The 18661-nt window shown below is 39.6% G+C and overlaps 1 protein-coding gene across 2 annotated transcripts in view; it reads right to left on the bottom strand.

Annotated features, from left to right (window-relative positions):
* Positions 1-18661, bottom strand: part of nfatc3a (nuclear factor of activated T cells 3a) — a 70332-nt gene that overhangs the window by 50476 nt on the left and 1195 nt on the right. The window contains exon 2 of one of the 2 annotated variants that reach the window (XM_046032624.1): positions 12972-13064. The exons of the other annotated variant lie outside the window; for it this stretch is intronic. Within the exon in view, the coding sequence (XP_045888580.1) occupies positions 12972-13017 (46 nt within the window). The 5' untranslated portion in view covers positions 13018-13064. The remainder of the gene's footprint in view (positions 1-12971; positions 13065-18661) is intronic. 2 annotated transcript variants of the gene reach the window in all.

Consider the following 18661-nt stretch of genomic DNA (forward strand, 5'->3'; position numbering starts at 1 on the left):
TTGACTTAATTAGCACGGTTCACTAAATTTTAAAAAAGAGATGGAGGGAAACAGAAGAGAAAAAGAGAACAGTCGAGGCCGCCTGTCTTCCTCTCCCCTCACTTGTCTGAGGAGCTGTTGCTGCTTAACACCTCATAGCCCAGGGGAGGACAGACACTAAGGCAAAACATTAAGACAGAAGCACAAGTAGGTGATTATATTAATACAATACTACAGTACTAATAGATTTAACAGTAAAATACTTTGACCTTAATATTATACACAGTATGTCAATACAATATTTGTAACAAATTTGTTGTATACTAGATGGCTGCAGTGAGGACATTGAGACATTTTTTTTTTTTTGTCCCTGTGTGTGAATGTATGAATGTATGTGTGAAGTTTTATTCGATTCACATTTTGTAAAAACGGACTGTTTGGGGTGGTTGAGGTAGTGCACAACAAGTCATGTGACAGAAGCAACAGAGCCAGCATGTGCCAGGTAGGCCCAACGGAGATTAATGAGGAGTTTACAGGTTAAATAGCTGAATGTAAGTGGTGTTTGTATGGATAAGTCCACTGATGTGCCATGCAGAGGCATCAACATACCTTGTGTACATGCCCCAGTAATATTTTCCTGTTTCGCTTTCAACAAAGCCTTCAACAAAGACTTTATATAGAGACATTATAATCCTCAACAGGCTACTATGGAAATGTGCACCCATTATTATTCTTCATTTGCTTCTTTTTGCTTCCCATATTCATGCCACATGTAAGACATGCATTGTCATTTGCTAACAATGTTTTTAAGAGTTTTTAAATTTGTCAGTTTGGTTTTTCTGGGTTGCTGCTCAGCTAACAACACAACCTGACCAGCTAATTTTAGCTCTGTTAAATCACACCAAACAAACATTAAACATAGATCAGTCAGGGCAGTCCCAGGTGCTGCCTGTAATGAGCTGCTGTCTTAGTAAAATAGGTGCTTATTACACATAAATTGCAAGGGCAAACTGAATGAAAGTCTTTAGTGAAATTTGCCCTGCAATTTTATATGGGTAAAACATTTTCTTTTTTCTGTCTTGATTCGTGCATTATATTGTTTTGTTTGTTGTGAAACTTACTTGGAAGGTAAGTTTGTTTATTACAACTGAACAGAGGTGGACAGTAACAAATTACAATAACGCCAGTAAATGTAATTTGTTACTGTCCACCTCTGTTCAGTAGTAGTTTTTTTGCGCACATTTTTATAATCTGTAATTTTAATTTTACTTAAGTAGGTTTTCTTTGAAGTATTGTACTTCGCTATATTTTAAATCACAGCCATTACTGAGTAAATAAAAAATTCACGTTTGCGGGTGGCTCAAAGACAGGACTGACTGTGACTCAGTGCAGAAGCACCAGGGCCGATCCGTGGCTGCGCTGAACCCCATGGCCGGTGTAACACCAAAATCTGTGACCTATCAGATTCTGTGACCAAAACCCAAACGACGATGTTTTCCTAACCATAACTAAGTACTTTTAGTACCTAAACCCAACCAAGTACTTTTGGTGCCTAAAGCCAACCAAACTGCAGCCGCTTCACATCATCAACAAAGCCTCAGGCGCTTAAGTTCCCATTGGGGTCACAGGATCGGATAGGTCACACATTTTGGTGTCACACCAGCGCTTCATATCAGAAAGGGCCATCTCCTAGGGCGCAAAATGTCAGGGAGCTACATACTGCGCCGCAAGAGGTTTTTGACTCAACTCCACCCAGCTGATGCGACACCGGCAATTTTAATCATGTAGACAGTAACGTAACTGGTAGGCTACAGTTTTGCAATATAAACATCTTAGAACTGAAGTGCAGCTTTGCTATTTTTAATTGTGAGCTGCACTTTATCGGAGCTGCTGAAGTTAACGTGTGGATTTGTGGTGAGATAGGCCTATCTGCCGGATCAGTAGTGTTTTTTGTTAGTTTCGGTTTCACATGCAGCATGCTGTCCCAAACTGTGTTGATCTAAGGTCTAAAGGGGATAGGCTATATACGGATCAATAATGTAATGCACAGCAGAGTAGAGGCCAGCTAGAATTAAAAATATTATGAACTCTCATTAAATGATGACGTTAGGCTCATAATATTGCGATTTTTTTCTGGACATGTCAGAGAACACTATGGGAGATAAACTGAATGTGCACAAAGTTTTGAACATGAGCAGAAAACCTGCTGAAACACAGGAGCTATTAAAGTCCAGGAGTTTATAGCTGAATTAAAATTAATTAAATTATCAGTGAGGTGAAAAAGTCCCATGTAGGCCTATTAAAAGAGAACGGAAGGCCAAGTACGTGTACAGATTCAGCAGCGATTTTATTAAATTAGAAAAGTTGATCTCCAGGAGAAAACATATTTTAAAGCAATAGCATACAGAATGCCTGAATTCTATTAAATTTTAATATTTTGAATTGTCACATACCGCCTGAATATTGTGTTTCGCTTTATTTAGATGGAGATGAACCATAAATTGGTGCAATGCTCAAAATTCCTAATCTCGCCTAGGGCTCCAACACTGTCATGGCCGGCCCTGAGGAGCACATGGATCACGCGTAAAACAGGAGCATCCGAATTCATCCAGCCAGAGGGAACGATCACCGACCATCCGCAGCAAGAGGGAGTGGACAGAGCCTGGGAGAGGAGGTCGCGGAGCGGTCTAACGCTGTGAACTGTCGGTGATAGTTCCCTCTGGCTGGATGAAGCCCGACGCTCCTCCATGATGATACGGAAGATTTAGCAACGGCAATGGCAAAAATAGCATGTCATGGGTTTCTAAGAGGAGCCAAGCTCCCCTGTAGTTTGCATGACAATGTTAATGTTGGTTGGCACTAGCAACTTGCTGCTAACTAGTTAATAATGCTTAGGCATATGTTAATAAATAATGTATTATACTAACGCCTATGAAGTCACATTAACATTACCACCTGTCTGAATGTAGCATAAATAGGGATATGACTTTATATACAGTCCAGTTTCCCCATTTTCCCAGTCCAGTGCAGCTTGCCATAGTCTAAATCGTTCCACCACAGTTTCACAGTGAAGCAAAAACATTCACAAAACTTCTCATAATGACATAAAAACTTCTCTAACATTGTTTTGCGCCATTGCTTTATTGCTTTAAAATCTGTCAGATGAACTAATGTCTGGCTTTGTGCCCTCATCAAATCGCCAAAGACTACGATTTAATTAAGTATAACAAGAAGGCCTATAAATAAGATATTAAATCAGTATAAATAAGTTATTTTAGGGGCTTAAAAATGTAACTAAGTAACTTTTGCTCTGAGTAAATTTTAAATGAGCTAGATTTTACTTTTACTTGAGTAGATTTTTATAACATCAACTTTACTTGTACTTAAGTAAAAATTCATCAATGTAACAGTACTTTTACTTAAGTACAATATTTTTGTACTCTTTCAACCTCTGCAACTGAATATCATAAATTACAAATGTTGCCTTTAAAGGATAAGACTAAACAGCAGTCACAGTTTGTGCCTTGTACAATTTCCTCCACAAGTAATCGCATACCAAATGAATATGCTCTGACATATATTTCAACTTCAAGCAGAGCTTCAAGTCAGGGCTTACATGTCCTGCATGAACTGACACAAGCTTCATTAAGGACACACTAATCAACTGGTCTATTTGGAACTTCTGACTTGATATGAAGGAGAAGCAAAACAAGAAAAGTTTCAGTTGCTGGATCAGGTAAGCTGACAAATGTGCTATAAAGAGCAGCACTATTAGATGTCTGTGTTGGCCTGGTGAAAGTAATGAGAGCAGCATCTTGTCTCTGGACTATCTCTTTCTCAGTCTCCTCAGATAACAGTTTAGAAATCCCTCTGCTGGGTTGTCCAACAGTGTCTAACATCATTTAGCATACTGAGCTCAAAGTAATACCTTTTATTTGCCATGTTATTGACCATATTGTGTCTCTCTCTTTGTTCCATAGGGGCCTCATGCTTATAAGTTGAGAGTAAAAAATGAGATGCCACAAAAAGTCTATCTACTTTTCTACATATTTTCACCCACTGTAATACATGGTGAAGAAAGGTAAGTTACAGTGTTGCACAGATGAGGGTCAGACAGGGGACGACCATGTTACCTGGCCCACAGCCCTCTCCTTGCCCTGAGATAAGATTAGCCTGCTACCTAAAACCCTCCAGTGTGAGAAGGGGTGGGTGGTGGGAAACCCCTCAGTGAGAGCCAAACACCGGTCACCTTAGGAAAGGAGGTCAGAGAGGAGTGGAGAAGAGCAAGTAGTGGTACTGTTGTTTTATCAATGGCCTTGGTTGCAAAGCCCCTGCGCTGTTCCCTGAAAGCCCAGTGCGCCACACACTCCTCAAGTGTCCATAAATCAGACAGCCAATCCGGTTAACTAAAGATCTCTAAGAGGCTTTGCTGTACCTAAGCTAATAATAGCTCCTCCTCACTGTGAGATGTTTCAGTGAAGCACAGATTGTTGGATGTTTATGACACACCACAAAGACCGTTGTGTTCTCACGGTGACCACAGGGAACGGCCTGACCCACTGGCGATGGTGGCATCTACTCCGGCTCCTTGACACAAAGCTCAACAGGCTGACCATCACACTACCTGGGGATTCTCGCATGGGGGATAATCCGTAGAGACTTTGTTCATCCCTCCTCTTACTCTCACTGCACACAAAGTGTGTCAGTGTCCTGTGACCGGCAGTGACACACAGGCCCACATTCTGAGAAAGCCCAGTTTACTATTGAGGAAGGGAAGGATTTATCTCTCCCAGAGAAGCTAACAAGCTCACTGCTGCGGCAGGTTCCTGCTGGTGCACCCACTATCTTTCAGTCTACCTCTCTTTGTGTGTATGGGTATAAAAGTGTGGGAGGTGTATGAATGTGTGTATGTTCCTGTGTGCCTGTGGTTGTGCCTTGGTGCCTTCCTGTGTGTGTTAGTACATACTGTATGGGTATATGTGAGTATACCTTTATGTATGTAATTGTTTGTGGGTGTGGGTATGTGTGTGCGCACAACCTAACACATATTACGGTCTTAGGTTACCCACTAGTTCCAACACCATGTGGTGCTGGAGCTAGAAGGTAACCTTAGCCAGGGTTCCCTTTGTGGTGGGCAAGCAGATTGATTAGAACAGGCTCTGCTTACATCCCCTGTACAGAAGGCTTTGTGTTCAGCCCAGTATCTTCTTTCGGCTCTCCTCAAGAGCTGCTGACCAACAACAACAAACAACAAAAGTGTGCCAACACGCCATGCACTATAAGCCTCATGGGATAAATGGCACAGATAAATAATCAATTAACACATTTAAAAACAGTAAATGTGATATGTTTTAATTTAAACAAGTGCAAAATCTAAATGCTCATGAAACATTTTTTAAATCAATGTGAATGAATTTTAGACATCTGTCAGCTGTCCTTCAAACAGAAGATCAGTTTCTGTTTCTACAAATGTATCAGTTCACATCTACTCTGTGAGACACGTGTTGTGCGCCACCACACAATCTTTTCATGCTCTGAGATAAGGATACAACAATCCGACTTTTTCTTTGCTGAAACAATTTCCAATTCCTCAACTGAGTGTATCTGCTGATACAGGTTACCAATGCCATACAAGTGCTCTCGCAAATGTATTCAAATTTGTTTACCTCACTGTATGGAACTCATTCATTTTTATGAAAGGTAACAACAGGGCAGGAATTGCTATGGCACTAAAAAAGTCAGCGGCCTGCTGCAACTTGAATGAATGTAACTGACAATGAAAACACAAGTTTAATCATGACATTGATCAAGAGTGTATACCTTAAGTCATTAAATAATTTACAATAATTAAACCTTTTTTAATTTGACAAAAAAAGAAAATATCTTATTTCCAAGCGCCAGAAGTCTTAAAACCCTTCTTAGAATAAAAAAACTGTATTTATAAATTTTTACATTTGGGTTGATGTATACATTATTGCAGCATTTCCAGCAAAGCTCCCAAAAACACATTTAATTCCTCACCCAGGGCTTTCCAAGAACTCTGCGGCTGGCTGGTGAACCTGCCTACATTTCTAAGCACAGAGCCTGTGACGCACACACTCACACGTATAGTAAGGGTTAGCCTACACCTGGGGTCTTAACTTTGCTGACTGGGTTTGTGCCAAACCTACTGGTAATCCCTGTATGTGTAGGTGGTTGGGTCTGTGTACACATAAAATTAAGAGGAAGGGAGCAACAGAGAAATCCAAATGTAGGGCAGCATAGGGGAGGCTAGACTGATCTAGAGTCATGTGTGCAGAGAACATATATAGTAAAATCCTGAGGTATAGGTGTCAGTTTAATCTGGCCTCTGCAGAGCCTTGTTATTGTCTCATCTTGTAATGTTATGTTAGGGTTACATCAAAAAGCCTTCCTGTGCCGTCACAGCAGACTCACCAGCCAGCACAGGCTTAACAATGGCAGCCTAAGCCAATGTTAACATATGCCGGCGGCTAAATTAAGCTCCTAATTAACAATCTCATGCCGAGATAACATTATGGGCTAAACAAAGAGTGCCAAGTAACCACCTGAACTAAATACCCACCAACGCACGAAGATCCCTTTCAAACATATCACTAATTGCCTTTAGGGTACATTAATTTGGTACTTGAAACAATATCTTAGGAATGGTTAATACTTATATTTGGATCATAATAACAATATGTTTTATTTAAATTGAATTTCTAAAGATAAACATTAACAGGTGAAAAAAAACAGTAGTGATTACAAGAAATTAAAAAACATAAAATGGATACCAAATAAATAAGGCCTAAAGGGAAAAAAAGCCATAAGATAAGAATATTTCAGTGCAGATTTAAAAGAGGACCCTGAGTGTGAATGCCTGAGATCACCAGACCTGGGATTCCACTGCTGAGGGGTCAGACACCCAAAGCTCCCATTCAACCTTTGTCTACGCAGGCTGTGTAGTGAAAGCAGCATATCAACGCAGCAACAGCGGCTGTCAGTGTCTACACAAGATGCATTCAGGCACAGTATTGCTGTGTAGGTCTCCTGTGTTTTGGCAGCTCTCAGAGCCCAACACACAATCCCTCTAATTATAAAAACAGATGAAAATGATGACTGAAAAATGCAGCTAAAACACTTCTTGTGAGGGCACTTTTAGTAGCAAAGCTAGATTTGCTAGAACTACAACTACTGGAGAAAATTCTCATACATGGAGCACTTCATATCAGACGAACACCAGATAATGCAGGGCACGTTGGTCAGACAAGGTTTTATTGGGACGTACTGCTGAATGTTGACAGAAATGAAACTCAATGATGTGTCTTTGGATTACATGCCCCACAAGAAGCGTATCAACAGAAAACAGAAATAGACCCAATATAGATTTGGGTTGGGATTTGGGATTTTTTTCATGCATGCATTTGCATGACAAAGCCCAAGGCAAGGATTAATACTTGTAGATGTACTTATAATAACATAGTTCAGAGTACAGCTAAAACTGAGTAAGGAAAAAAAATCAGTTTCCAAAGCAGAACAGCAGGCAATTTCTAAAATTCAGATACAAAACGCACACAAATTAGGGAAAAACGAAAGAGAGATTATCCTCTCAGCTGCAGCATCCTATATCACAAATGCATTTTACATGCTTGCCTCAGTTCAAGTTCAGTTGGATGTACACACAGGTTTTTGAATAACCAGGTTATTCCAGTGGATCAAAATGCATGCTGTAATCCCGCCTAACTTGGCTTCTTGTGTGTGTCTTTCTTGTGTGCATGTAAACACAAAACTTGTGTTTACGGTTCTTTTATGTATTGGTTTTCAGTGGAGCAGGAGAGCTGCAGCGCATTAGAAGATTGGCCTCCAATGCGGCCACAAGCTGCCTGATGGCCTGCAATAACCCAGAGCAGATAACATCAGGGGCTACTGGTAGCGGGGGTGACATTTAAATAATCTGTCAGGGCTGACTGTGCATGTGCCTGAAAAAAAAATCACCCTGGGAGAAAGAGAAGGATAGAGAGAGAGCAAGGGAGAGGGACAGACAGGGAAACAGAGCTTTTGTGTACCAATACGCGTGTGCAGAGACACTTGCCACCACTCTGTGTGGCTTGCACAGCAGTGGAATGGATGATGAGGATATGGTGAGGTGGTATAAAGAAATGCAGCGTCCTCAAGTAAAGGGTCAGTCTACTCTGCTTGGAGGACAGCCTCATAGCAGTCATGTTGCCCTTTATCATGGCCTGTAATCAGGCCAACACATAACAGAAAAAAAAAAACTAACAGGAAATAATCGAGGAGAAAACAGGAAGACAGCAATTTCCCCTGCAAAAACATAAATGAAAGTAGGGCTGGACGATAGGGCCAAAAATGTTATCACGATAAAAGGTTTCATATCTTTCGATATCAATAATTATCACGATAAGTATCAAATCGTTATTTCTTCTCTAGTTTAAAGGCTGATTTTTGCCCCTTAGTGAACGCTGAAGAAACCTGATGGGTAAAATTAAGTAAAAAACTTTTTTCAGTCCTTTTTCCTCAACAAATAAACATCTTAATAAAAAATTAAGTCCAAATTCATGTGTGATTTAGGTGAATGAAATCAAACATTTACTTATTTGTTATATTGTTATTGAAAAAAATTATATCGCGAAAATTATTGTTATTGTTTTATTGTCCAGCCCCAAATGGAGGTGGTATATGTCCACAAAAAAACTACACCTAAAGTAGAAAACCCCTTCCTTCAAGATGACTAGAATATCTGTACCACAGACACCCAATTCACGACTTGGGTCTTTTGAGCGTAATGTGCCTAATCAGTTCATAGTGGCATGTAATGCCCTTTTCGCCCAGCCAAGTCCACATGGTCCACATTCCAATTGTGACCCATGTGGTAGGCTCCACTCAAACACATGGGCTCCCAAAGAAATGTGTGTATGATGGGCCCCTTGAAAATCTAACTGGTGCATCATACGTTTAAAATTGACAACTGAAGACTTTTTGTAAACACTTAATTTATTCATTTTCTTATTTTTCTTATCTAAAACATCATGTCATTAATTAATTGTCAATAAAGGGCACCGAAACAATCACAGTTTCTTGATAACTCATTTTTGGCTACATCCACACTATTACGTTTTCGTTTTAAAAGGGAGACCTTTTGCTACGTTTGCACTTGCCGTCACCTTTTGCTACGTTTGCACTTGCCGTCCAGACTAAAACGACCTAAAACGGAGGAGTTTGAAAACGCTGAAGACCCCATTTTCGTTTCAAAACTCCGGGGTAGTGGGGTAGTGCGGGCAGGCGAAAACAGAGGACTTTGAAAAAGAGGACGCAGACACTCATGTTTGGCTTCCTGATTGGGTCTTATAAGTCATGCAGAGCAAAAACACAATGCCAGTGTTTCCCAATAATTAACGAGGCTATAGCGGCCCGCTGCAGTCTTCTTGTTCGCCATAGTTTCAAAATGAAATTAAAGACTTCTAAGTTGCTTTGCGCCGCTGCTAACCGCTTTAAACTTTCGAGTTCACACCCTTTGGCATCTGACTCGAGACAACCACTTTTCTTTTCTGGTAATTACGGGAACGTTAACTAAGGATTTGTACAGCGTTGAGTCTTTCCAATGTCACTCGTTTGTGAGAACGTGATCAAGCTAGCCGCTAAATTTGGAGTGCAGTGTAAATGCAGTCCTGCGATGGACTGGCGACCTGTCCAGGGTGTACCCCGCCTTTCGCCCGATGCCAGCTGGGATTGGCTCCAGCCCCCCGCGACCCTGTACGCAGGATAAGCGGTTGACGATGGATGGATGGATGGATGGATGTAAATGTAGTTAAAAGGAGTAGAACGACTTGTCATTTTGTCACTTTGTAACAATTGTTACTATAGTCTTACCTGAAGAGAGGCTATTCAATCTTAATTGCACGCAATAAGAGAACATCATAAAATATAATTTATCAAATTGCATTGGACTTGGTGAATATGGCATGAGGATAGAGGATACACATGTAACAATGTGTCCGGTTTTCAAAATATGGTGTTAACACAACGTATAGAATTTATGGAAATAAGATTAATTGGATTATATTCACAGGAAGTATAAAACATGTTACATGTGTCAGTTAAAAGTAAAATAAAATATTAGGGAAATTACTTACAAATTATTCTTTGATTTAGCGTTACTGGAAAAGTATTAAATAAATCAGTTGATTTTTTTGCTGTTTCATCACCATTTATATCTATGCAGTGTGTTGATGATCAAATTGTTTACTAGGCCATAAATTGTTAACAAGAGTGCAAAGTTCTTCATAGATCTAGCTCTTTATTTTGCTTTGAAAGGGCACCAAATTAATGCACTTCACTTTAAAATGCACAAATTTTTCTTCCGGGTGGGCATGCCCCCGGAACCCCCTAGAGGATATTTGTCCACCTACCATAGTCTCACAAAATCCTGTGGGAAACACTGGATGCTACAGACACTGTTTTAGTTATGGTATTTTTAGTTAAATATTTTGTACTGTGCAAATAACACTTACAGTACGCACTTGTACTGTGCATGTTGCAGTATTTACTTTGCAACTTCTCCCAGTCTGTTTTATGCCGCCATTGTCGCTTTGTAGTCCAGTTTTACTTTCAGTAACAGTTCCACTCCGTTGTTGGTCCATACAAAAAATCTCTGGTGTGGCTCTTCGTCTGTAGAACTTTATTCTTTCACCAAATTATTTTTACACCGGCACGCGCATGCCCAGTGTACGCAAATGGCTATTTCATGTGCGTTTTGAGTCGTTTTAATATATACGTAGATCAATTTTGAAACACAGCTAAAACGCTGGTGTGGACGAAGATGATTTTCGTTTTAAAACTGTATTGTGGATGTACCCTTAGATTATGTCACATGCAATCAATGGACAAATAACGGGAGTGGGACAACAAAAACTACATGGGGTAGAGGTGCCAATCTCATGCATTAGCCTGACCAATACATGACATTGAGGTTAGTCTAAAATAAAATGGGATCCAAATAACCCTAATCCCTGTGCAGCAAGCCACGCCTCGCAGTAAAAGGGACCAATGAGAGAAAAGGGAAAAAAAAAGAAACCAGATGCAAGAGTTCAACAGCTTTCTCTCTGGTGTAATGCAGCCTCTGACATGTTGATACAGTGCAGCCAGCAGTAGCTTCAGTTACACTAAATTTAAACTAGACAGATGCCACACATAGTCACTCATGCCTCACCCGGGGAAACAAACGTCTCATTCATCACACCGGTGCTGGGACCCCTTCAGTTGAGTAGGGTTAGGGGGCAACCACATGGTTATCTAGCCCCACATGTGGACTTCAAGCATGACTGTCTGACCTTTGACCTCTTATTTTTACACTTTTTCATGAAAATATTAGAACCTGTAGGACCATAAACTCTCTTTTTCTGACACCCACAGCCTTCCATCTGAAACTATACGATTTACAATGCCTATAGACAATTCCTTGTCTAATTGTGAAACACTCCACTGATCCAAGCTTTGTATGTTTTCCTCCTGTCTTTTACTTTCTTTTTGCAAGTTTTTAGATATAATTTGTGGAGACATTTGTTATAATAACTATGCCAATGCATATCAACATGTAGCATTGCCCTACGTCTAACATGTTAGCAAGGTTCCCATGATTATGATGATTAAAATGATAATAAATATTTAAACAAAAAAACAAGCTAACTGGACATTAGCAAAATGGGAGCCAAGGGCAGTGCATAAAATGTGAAACGATATCAGCAAAATGTCACGTTTAACAATATAGTTTAACCTTAGACTGGAGACCTCAAACTAAATTGGCCATATGTGTTAAAAAAAATGTTTAGGGAATGTTTAATAATTTTTCTGACAGACCTTAGGACAGTTTGTGCTCTAATGGCAGCTGCTTCTCTGAAAGGTGGCTCCAACCTCTCAACATAAAAGTCAGGACTACACACAAGACACACCTGGCTAGAGTTGGGAGTGCTGACACACTCACCTGGCGAAGTAGCGCAAAGCATTCTTCCACTCCTCTCCCCGTTAAAATCGCAAAGCACTTGACCTGTAAAAAGTTGAAGGCTGCAACCGTGCTGGGACAAGAGGGGTTCTCCTGCACTAAGTACAAACGAGTCACTAGAACCTGCCGCCTGCCCTCTGCCACTCTCTTTGGGAGCTCAAAATAGTCCACCATGAGAGCGATGTAATTTCAGTCTTTCCCACGACAAGGACTGAGAGGATTGTGCTCTTGGTTCAGAGAGGCAGAGCAATGACAACAACACAGACAAGGGCAAAATCACTTTCTTATGATAATAATGTGCTTTGACATTTCCTCATATCTTAGCACGACAAAGACAATGCTACAGGTACTGTCACAACCTTGGATTTGGGTGAGGTGTTTTTCTGTTATTTTGTTAAATGTCCATTTCTGTTTTACCCATTGCCTCTGTGTTCTTGTTTAGGTTCTGTTAGTTAATCATTGCTTCCTTGTTTTCTGTTGTATTTAGTTACATATATCCGTGAGTATTGTCTGTAACTTTACTTCCTGTTTTATTTTGTAATTTTGGTGACTGGTGTTTTTGTCTAGCTTTGTTTCCTGTCTACATTGATTCCTAATGTGTCTCACCTGTGATTAATTGCCTGCTTGTGTGTGTGTGGTGTGCCCTTGTGTATATTGCCTTCAGTTATGTTCAGTCCTTGTGGTGTCATCATCAAATGTTGAGTGATCTGCCCTGTTTCCCATGGTTTCTTGGATTACTACTGCCCTGTTCTAGATTTATGTTACTTTTAGATTCTTCCTTGGTTTGGACTTTTGCCTGCTGTGCTCCAAGTAAGCCTGTTTTTAGTTCTCATTGAATAAATCCTCTTTGAACTGTATCCTCCTCGCAAGTGTCTGTATTTTGGGTCCGCACCTCTGCCTCCTGCCACTTCATTCAGCCTGTGCGATAGGTACAAAAAATGTCACAGCACATTAACATAACAAAATCAAACCTTACTAGTCATTAAGTGGTTGTGGTGACTGTTGGCATCTGGAGATTTCATTAGCCTAGATCAGTCTCTCTGATGTCACTGGTGGTCTCTTTCACATCCTGAGAAAGCAGCAAGAAAGGAAAGAAGTCTCAGCTGTCCTGATCTACAATGCTCTGTGCTGGTATGGTGGCAACCGTCAAACCACAAACACTTCTTTCAATTTGTGAGATAAGAAAAAGCAAGGAGGAAAAAAGTAAATGTATATGAAATATACAAAAAGAGAAAAGACAAAGGTAAGGATGAAGAGAGCTGGTGCACAGAAATGCTGTTCATGTCCCCTTAGCAGCAGCTAGAGAGCAGTGTGCCTTTCTTTCCACCCTGCCATCTGAACCCCACATGGCATGTCTGGGCAGAGAGCCAAACACCTCCACCATGGATCTACTACTCTGCCACACATAAAGGGCACTTCAGCCCCCCTACCTCATACCACCTTTAACACCCAATGAGGCCACTGCTCGTGACCTGCATAACCCTAACTCACCAATACCTACCTCTACCACTCACAATTTAGGATGAAACAGTTCCCAATTTTATAATAAACCATGGTAAATTTCCAGATGGTCAGTCTTACCATTTCAAATTTGAATTATCATTAAAAAACGCGTAAGATTACTGCGCTCCTTCGGTAAATAATGTCCAGCATCAACCAAAGTTAGCAACGAGGGTTTGTTTTGCATCAATAAAAAACATGGCGGAAGGCACAGCGCTCCAGAGATATTTCAGATGTAGTCCTTTGAGGACTACATCTGAAGTGTGGTAGTATTTTAGTTTTTATAATAGTGCTGAGTAGGGCTGACCCCGAGTAGGTGAAGATTTGATGCTTCAATGGGCGGAGCCTGATTCAACTGTCAATCTCACAGTCGAAGCTTCGCAGCAAAACGAGGATCATGCCATTTTGGCGATATCGGGCTGATTTTACATAGAACTACCAGTTTTCTCCCAATAAGTTAATATACAGCCTATTACAATAAACATTTCAACGTTTAATGCTGTAAATAAACATGTAAAAAGAATAAAACTTGAACAGCCAGCTACTTGAAACAGACCCACGAGGAACCACGATGTGCATGCCGTGCTGCTGACAACTGCATGCACGCAAAACTCTGCACAAGACCGGTGAATGGCAGGCGGGGGAGAGAGAGAGAGAGAGAGAAAAGGGTCAACAATAAGCCTCAGTTTAGCTGGAAATTTACAGTGTAAGTTGAATGAATAGAGACTGCAGCTTCTCAAGATTAAAGCGGAGCTACCATGTGTAAACCCCCGCACACAAAAACACACATGATTCGACTATCAGTCGACTATAGGCAGTACTTGACAATTCTGATTCAACTATGTAAATCCTTAGCCGGGGACATCCCTAGTACTGAGGGAAACTTGATTGATTAAAATCACAGTTAATCAGTAAATTAACTTTTAGCTCAATGCATGACGTAGGAACTTCGAAATGAGGGAATGGTTGTGTCATGGTTTTTCTGTCTAACTTGCTACGTGCATGGTACATAGTTTAGTCACCCAACCAACATTTGTCAGTCGAATTGGTAGTAAAAGTATTCCAGCAGGAGAAACTATAGACTCCTATACAAGACTCGACTGTTTTTAAGTCAATGGCTGGGCTCATTGCAATTATTAACACTGTCTTCTTAAGGCTCATTTGTATGTAAATGTTGAAAGGAAAACAATAAACATCTTTAATATTATTTGATATGGTAATGATAAGTGATAGTTTTGTCATTCACAATAGACCCTATCATGGATGGATTGTGCTTTTTCATTTATGAAACTAAATTCAAAAACTGTGAAGGGGAAATATGTTCTATAAATAGTATGTACAACCAAGCTTACCCCGTTTGATACTATAGATGAAAGCAAGTTTGAGGGCTCGGTCTGTAGCAAGCAAAACCATCACAGCCAACTGTCTAATATGGCCACTTTCAGTGACGTTTGTTTCACACTGGCAGTTTGCTTTAAGCCACAAAGAGAAAAGGTCTGGGACTGACGTCCGTTTTGCAGAAACTTACAAAAAACATGACATACCTCTTATCACATGGTTTTCCCTGCCTATGTAAAGCTGTGGCAGAGGGAGCCTGTTTTTTTCTACAACAGCTTAAAACAGCAAATTGAAAAAAGACTGAGGTCAACCATCACAGGAAAAAGTGCTGCCGAAAACAATTGAAACAAACAAACAATGGTGATTAAAAAACATGAAAGTGATTAAAAAATCAGAAGCAGATTTGCTCTAAGGACCTTTAATAGGACACACCCGCTCAAGTTGAAAATGTTAAAACCTAAGTGAAAGTTTATGGTTCACGGAGTCACGAAAGAGTATGTAGGAAAATTTGAGAAACTGGAGTTCCTAGTAAGTCTGAAAAATCTGTTTGTATTAACTGTTATTCAGAGTTGCTAATTGTTGTCACAGTAAACCTAAGTCGGGGAACTTAACTATTGGCTGTTTGTGGCCAAAAGACAAAGGCTGAAACAACACTGTACCACTGTATCACTATCATCATGTGTTACAAAATACTGAATACTGAAATACTACTAAAACTCAGTAAGAGAACCACCTTTATCTGAACGATACATAATATTCAGTATAGTATATTATATATAGTACAATACAGTATAGTTAGTCAGCTAACCATACACCATTGAGTTGGCACGTCAAGAGCTGAACCATTTTTTTGAAGCAAATATCAATATTGATGTTTGAGGGTAAAAATTTGGATACTTCTTTTTAACATAAACATGTAACGTAAACACACATTTTCGATCAAGAGCTCAAAAAAGTGGATTATCAAAAAACAATGAAAACATATGTACTCAGCAGGACATTCTATAGTTGAAATATAAATAGATTATTCTAGTTAAGCTGATTCACAGAGGGACTTCTAGCACTGTACATGAGGGGAAAACCCTTACAGTATGACTGCCCGGTGCCTCTGGGCAGAACAGTGGAATATTTCACCTCAAAGAAGTGTCTGTTACAGCTCCTGAGCATCAAGAAAACACCCAGAGAGCAAGAGAATAAAGAGAGAGACACTGAAACAAACAAAGAAGAGCAGAACAAAAAAGACAGGTAAGCAGGCACGGCGTTACACTGTACCACATCATTACACTGATTTTTAATCACATTCACATATGCAAGTAGAAACGCTGAAAGAAGGTAAGATAACCGACAGCTGGGCTTAGAGTAAAAGTGTTCAGGAACCCAACATTCACTAGAGGTAGGGTTAACTTCATTAAATTATAATAAAAATAATATTTCTACAAACAGGTAGAGGAAATTTTCATAAACATGAGTAACCAGCTCATTACAGCACTCTTTTAGAAAGTTAAGTACATTATTGTAACATAGTTACATTTGGTGCAAGTGTTGAAGGAGATTTTGAAAATGTGGCACTGTTGTTTAATTTGTCTTTTGAGGGATGTCTGAAGATTTGGCTGCATAGATATTGAAACGATAACAATCACAGTCCAGTTCAAGCAGCATTCAACAATAAGAAGCTCAGTGGATTAAAAACAAGTCAGTTATTCACGGTATAGGTTCTCCACGTTGTTACAAAAACAAGCCCCAACTTGATCCTTGCCTTCAGAGAAGGAGACCAACTCAGGAGTGTGCAACTCCCAGTTTCTCTGGCTGTGTGATCCTGTATTACACTCCAGTTATTAATTTGGACAGGCTCCCCCCTTGGGTCATACAGTTCGGACAAGATTAAAACCACTTGCACAGTGGTTCTTTTATTCCTACGTTTATTCCAACTGCAGTTTTTCCCCTCGCCCCATCTCCAAATCAAACTTCTTTTTTAATCGAAGGAAAAATTGATTTAAGATTTCTCAAGCCAAACCTTCATGGAGCCATTACTCCGCCAGAGTTTCATGAAAAGGACACAGCTGGAGAATTCACAGGTTACAATGGTTTAGGCCCAAAGACAGAAACAAATGAAGAAGCTGGATTTAACAAGGATTCAAAGACCAATGCAAATGCCATAAATTAATACTTTGTGGGTTTAAATCCAGCTTATGGCCTTTGTTGTATCTTAAATCACTCACATATATTAACACATTTTAACTGAATAAACAACCCAAACCCGAAAAGTCAACAACCACTTCCTATATTTATCATTTCACTGCAACACCACCTGAGTCTGTACCTGTTTGTCTGCAACTGTGTGGGTAGGTGCAGAGATCTGCAAATCCCTGCTTTAGCAGTACTTCTCCTGATTAATTGGTTCACATTTCACCCGTTTCAAATGTCTGCAATCTTTAAAGACATCAGCACATATTGACTCTTCATTAACAAACATGTAACTTCATGTACGCTCCACAGCAGGTGAATCCGTGAAAGTCATTCTGTTGCCTCAAGTGACAACAAGTAAATATCAAAAGGGTGAAATCTGCTCCTGTCAATCCTAACAGACATGAACTTTACCCATTCGCATTTGGCTTGGCATCATGCCTAAAGAGAAACCGCCTGGTGCGGCCAAAATGAAAACACACAATTATGCACCTGTGAATAACAACTTAATTTATCCACATATCACAATGTTAATATCAGTTTTGAACCTCATATCTTTTTACCAAACTGTTAGAAAGATTCTAGTTAACTGGCCAACGATATAATGTATCCCTACAAGCAACAACTCAAGGTAATTTAACAGGAAGTATTTCTCTTAATTACTTAATTAATTAAATAACCATTTTAAAGCACTATAATATTCTTAAGAGTGTTTAAGAACATTAAATAGCTTACTTTGTTTCTATTGTTACACATATACAAATATGATTGTTCTGTAATTAATAATAATAATATAACTGACAAATTAATAAATCCAGACATTGCATAATCTGCTATTCTCTACTGCGACATTAGTTTTCATTATAGCCTTCTTAAGAAAATAACTATCCTATGAGTTTTGTTCTTTTTGTCAGGCGTTCTCCTCTTTGTCGGATAGTTTGGTGTGGGTGGGGGAGAGAGAGAAGGGCTGTGTCGTGCGGCAAAGAGCCTCGTCTAGGCATCTTATTTAGCATTGTATGCACCTGAGATCACTGATCCACCATGACAAAGACTATTTTCAAGTTCTGAGTATTCTCATGTTGTTTGGTGCACCTGGAATTGCAGCAATATATGACTTTTAGTCTGTTGTTTGAACTTTTTTGTTTAACTTGGATGTAAAAAAGCACATTACTGACGACATATCCTGGGGGGTGAGAGAAGAAAAGGCTTAGAACATGTTCAGTATATAATTTATTTGCCACATGTTTTTAAGAAAAGGTTGCTTAATACTGAAAGCGTACACTATCATAACAGCTACTTGATAATTATACCTCTTTTGCTTATGTCTCTAACAATTGTGACACCTTGCACATGAAACAAAGGTTCATTTAAGCAGCCACAGTGGATAACCCATAACTTTAATGGCAAATTGATTTCTAGAAATTTAAAGATTCAATTTTTTTATTTTATTTTTTATTTGTACTTTTATTACACAGTTTCTTTCCTTTGTAAATTGCTGTTTTTCCCCCAATTTGAATAAAACATTTTCTGGACCTGATAGAAGCAAGCTGAATCAGATAAAGCTGTGAACCTGTAATTAACTGTGCATAAACACAGTGTAGCGAGGTGTGTTGTTTTTGTAGCTGTGCACACCTTTTAGACATT

The sequence above is a fragment of the Micropterus dolomieu genome, linkage group LG20 (assembly GCF_021292245.1).
Source record: "Micropterus dolomieu isolate WLL.071019.BEF.003 ecotype Adirondacks linkage group LG20, ASM2129224v1, whole genome shotgun sequence".
In the NCBI taxonomy this organism is placed as follows: Eukaryota; Metazoa; Chordata; class Actinopteri; order Centrarchiformes; family Centrarchidae; genus Micropterus; species Micropterus dolomieu.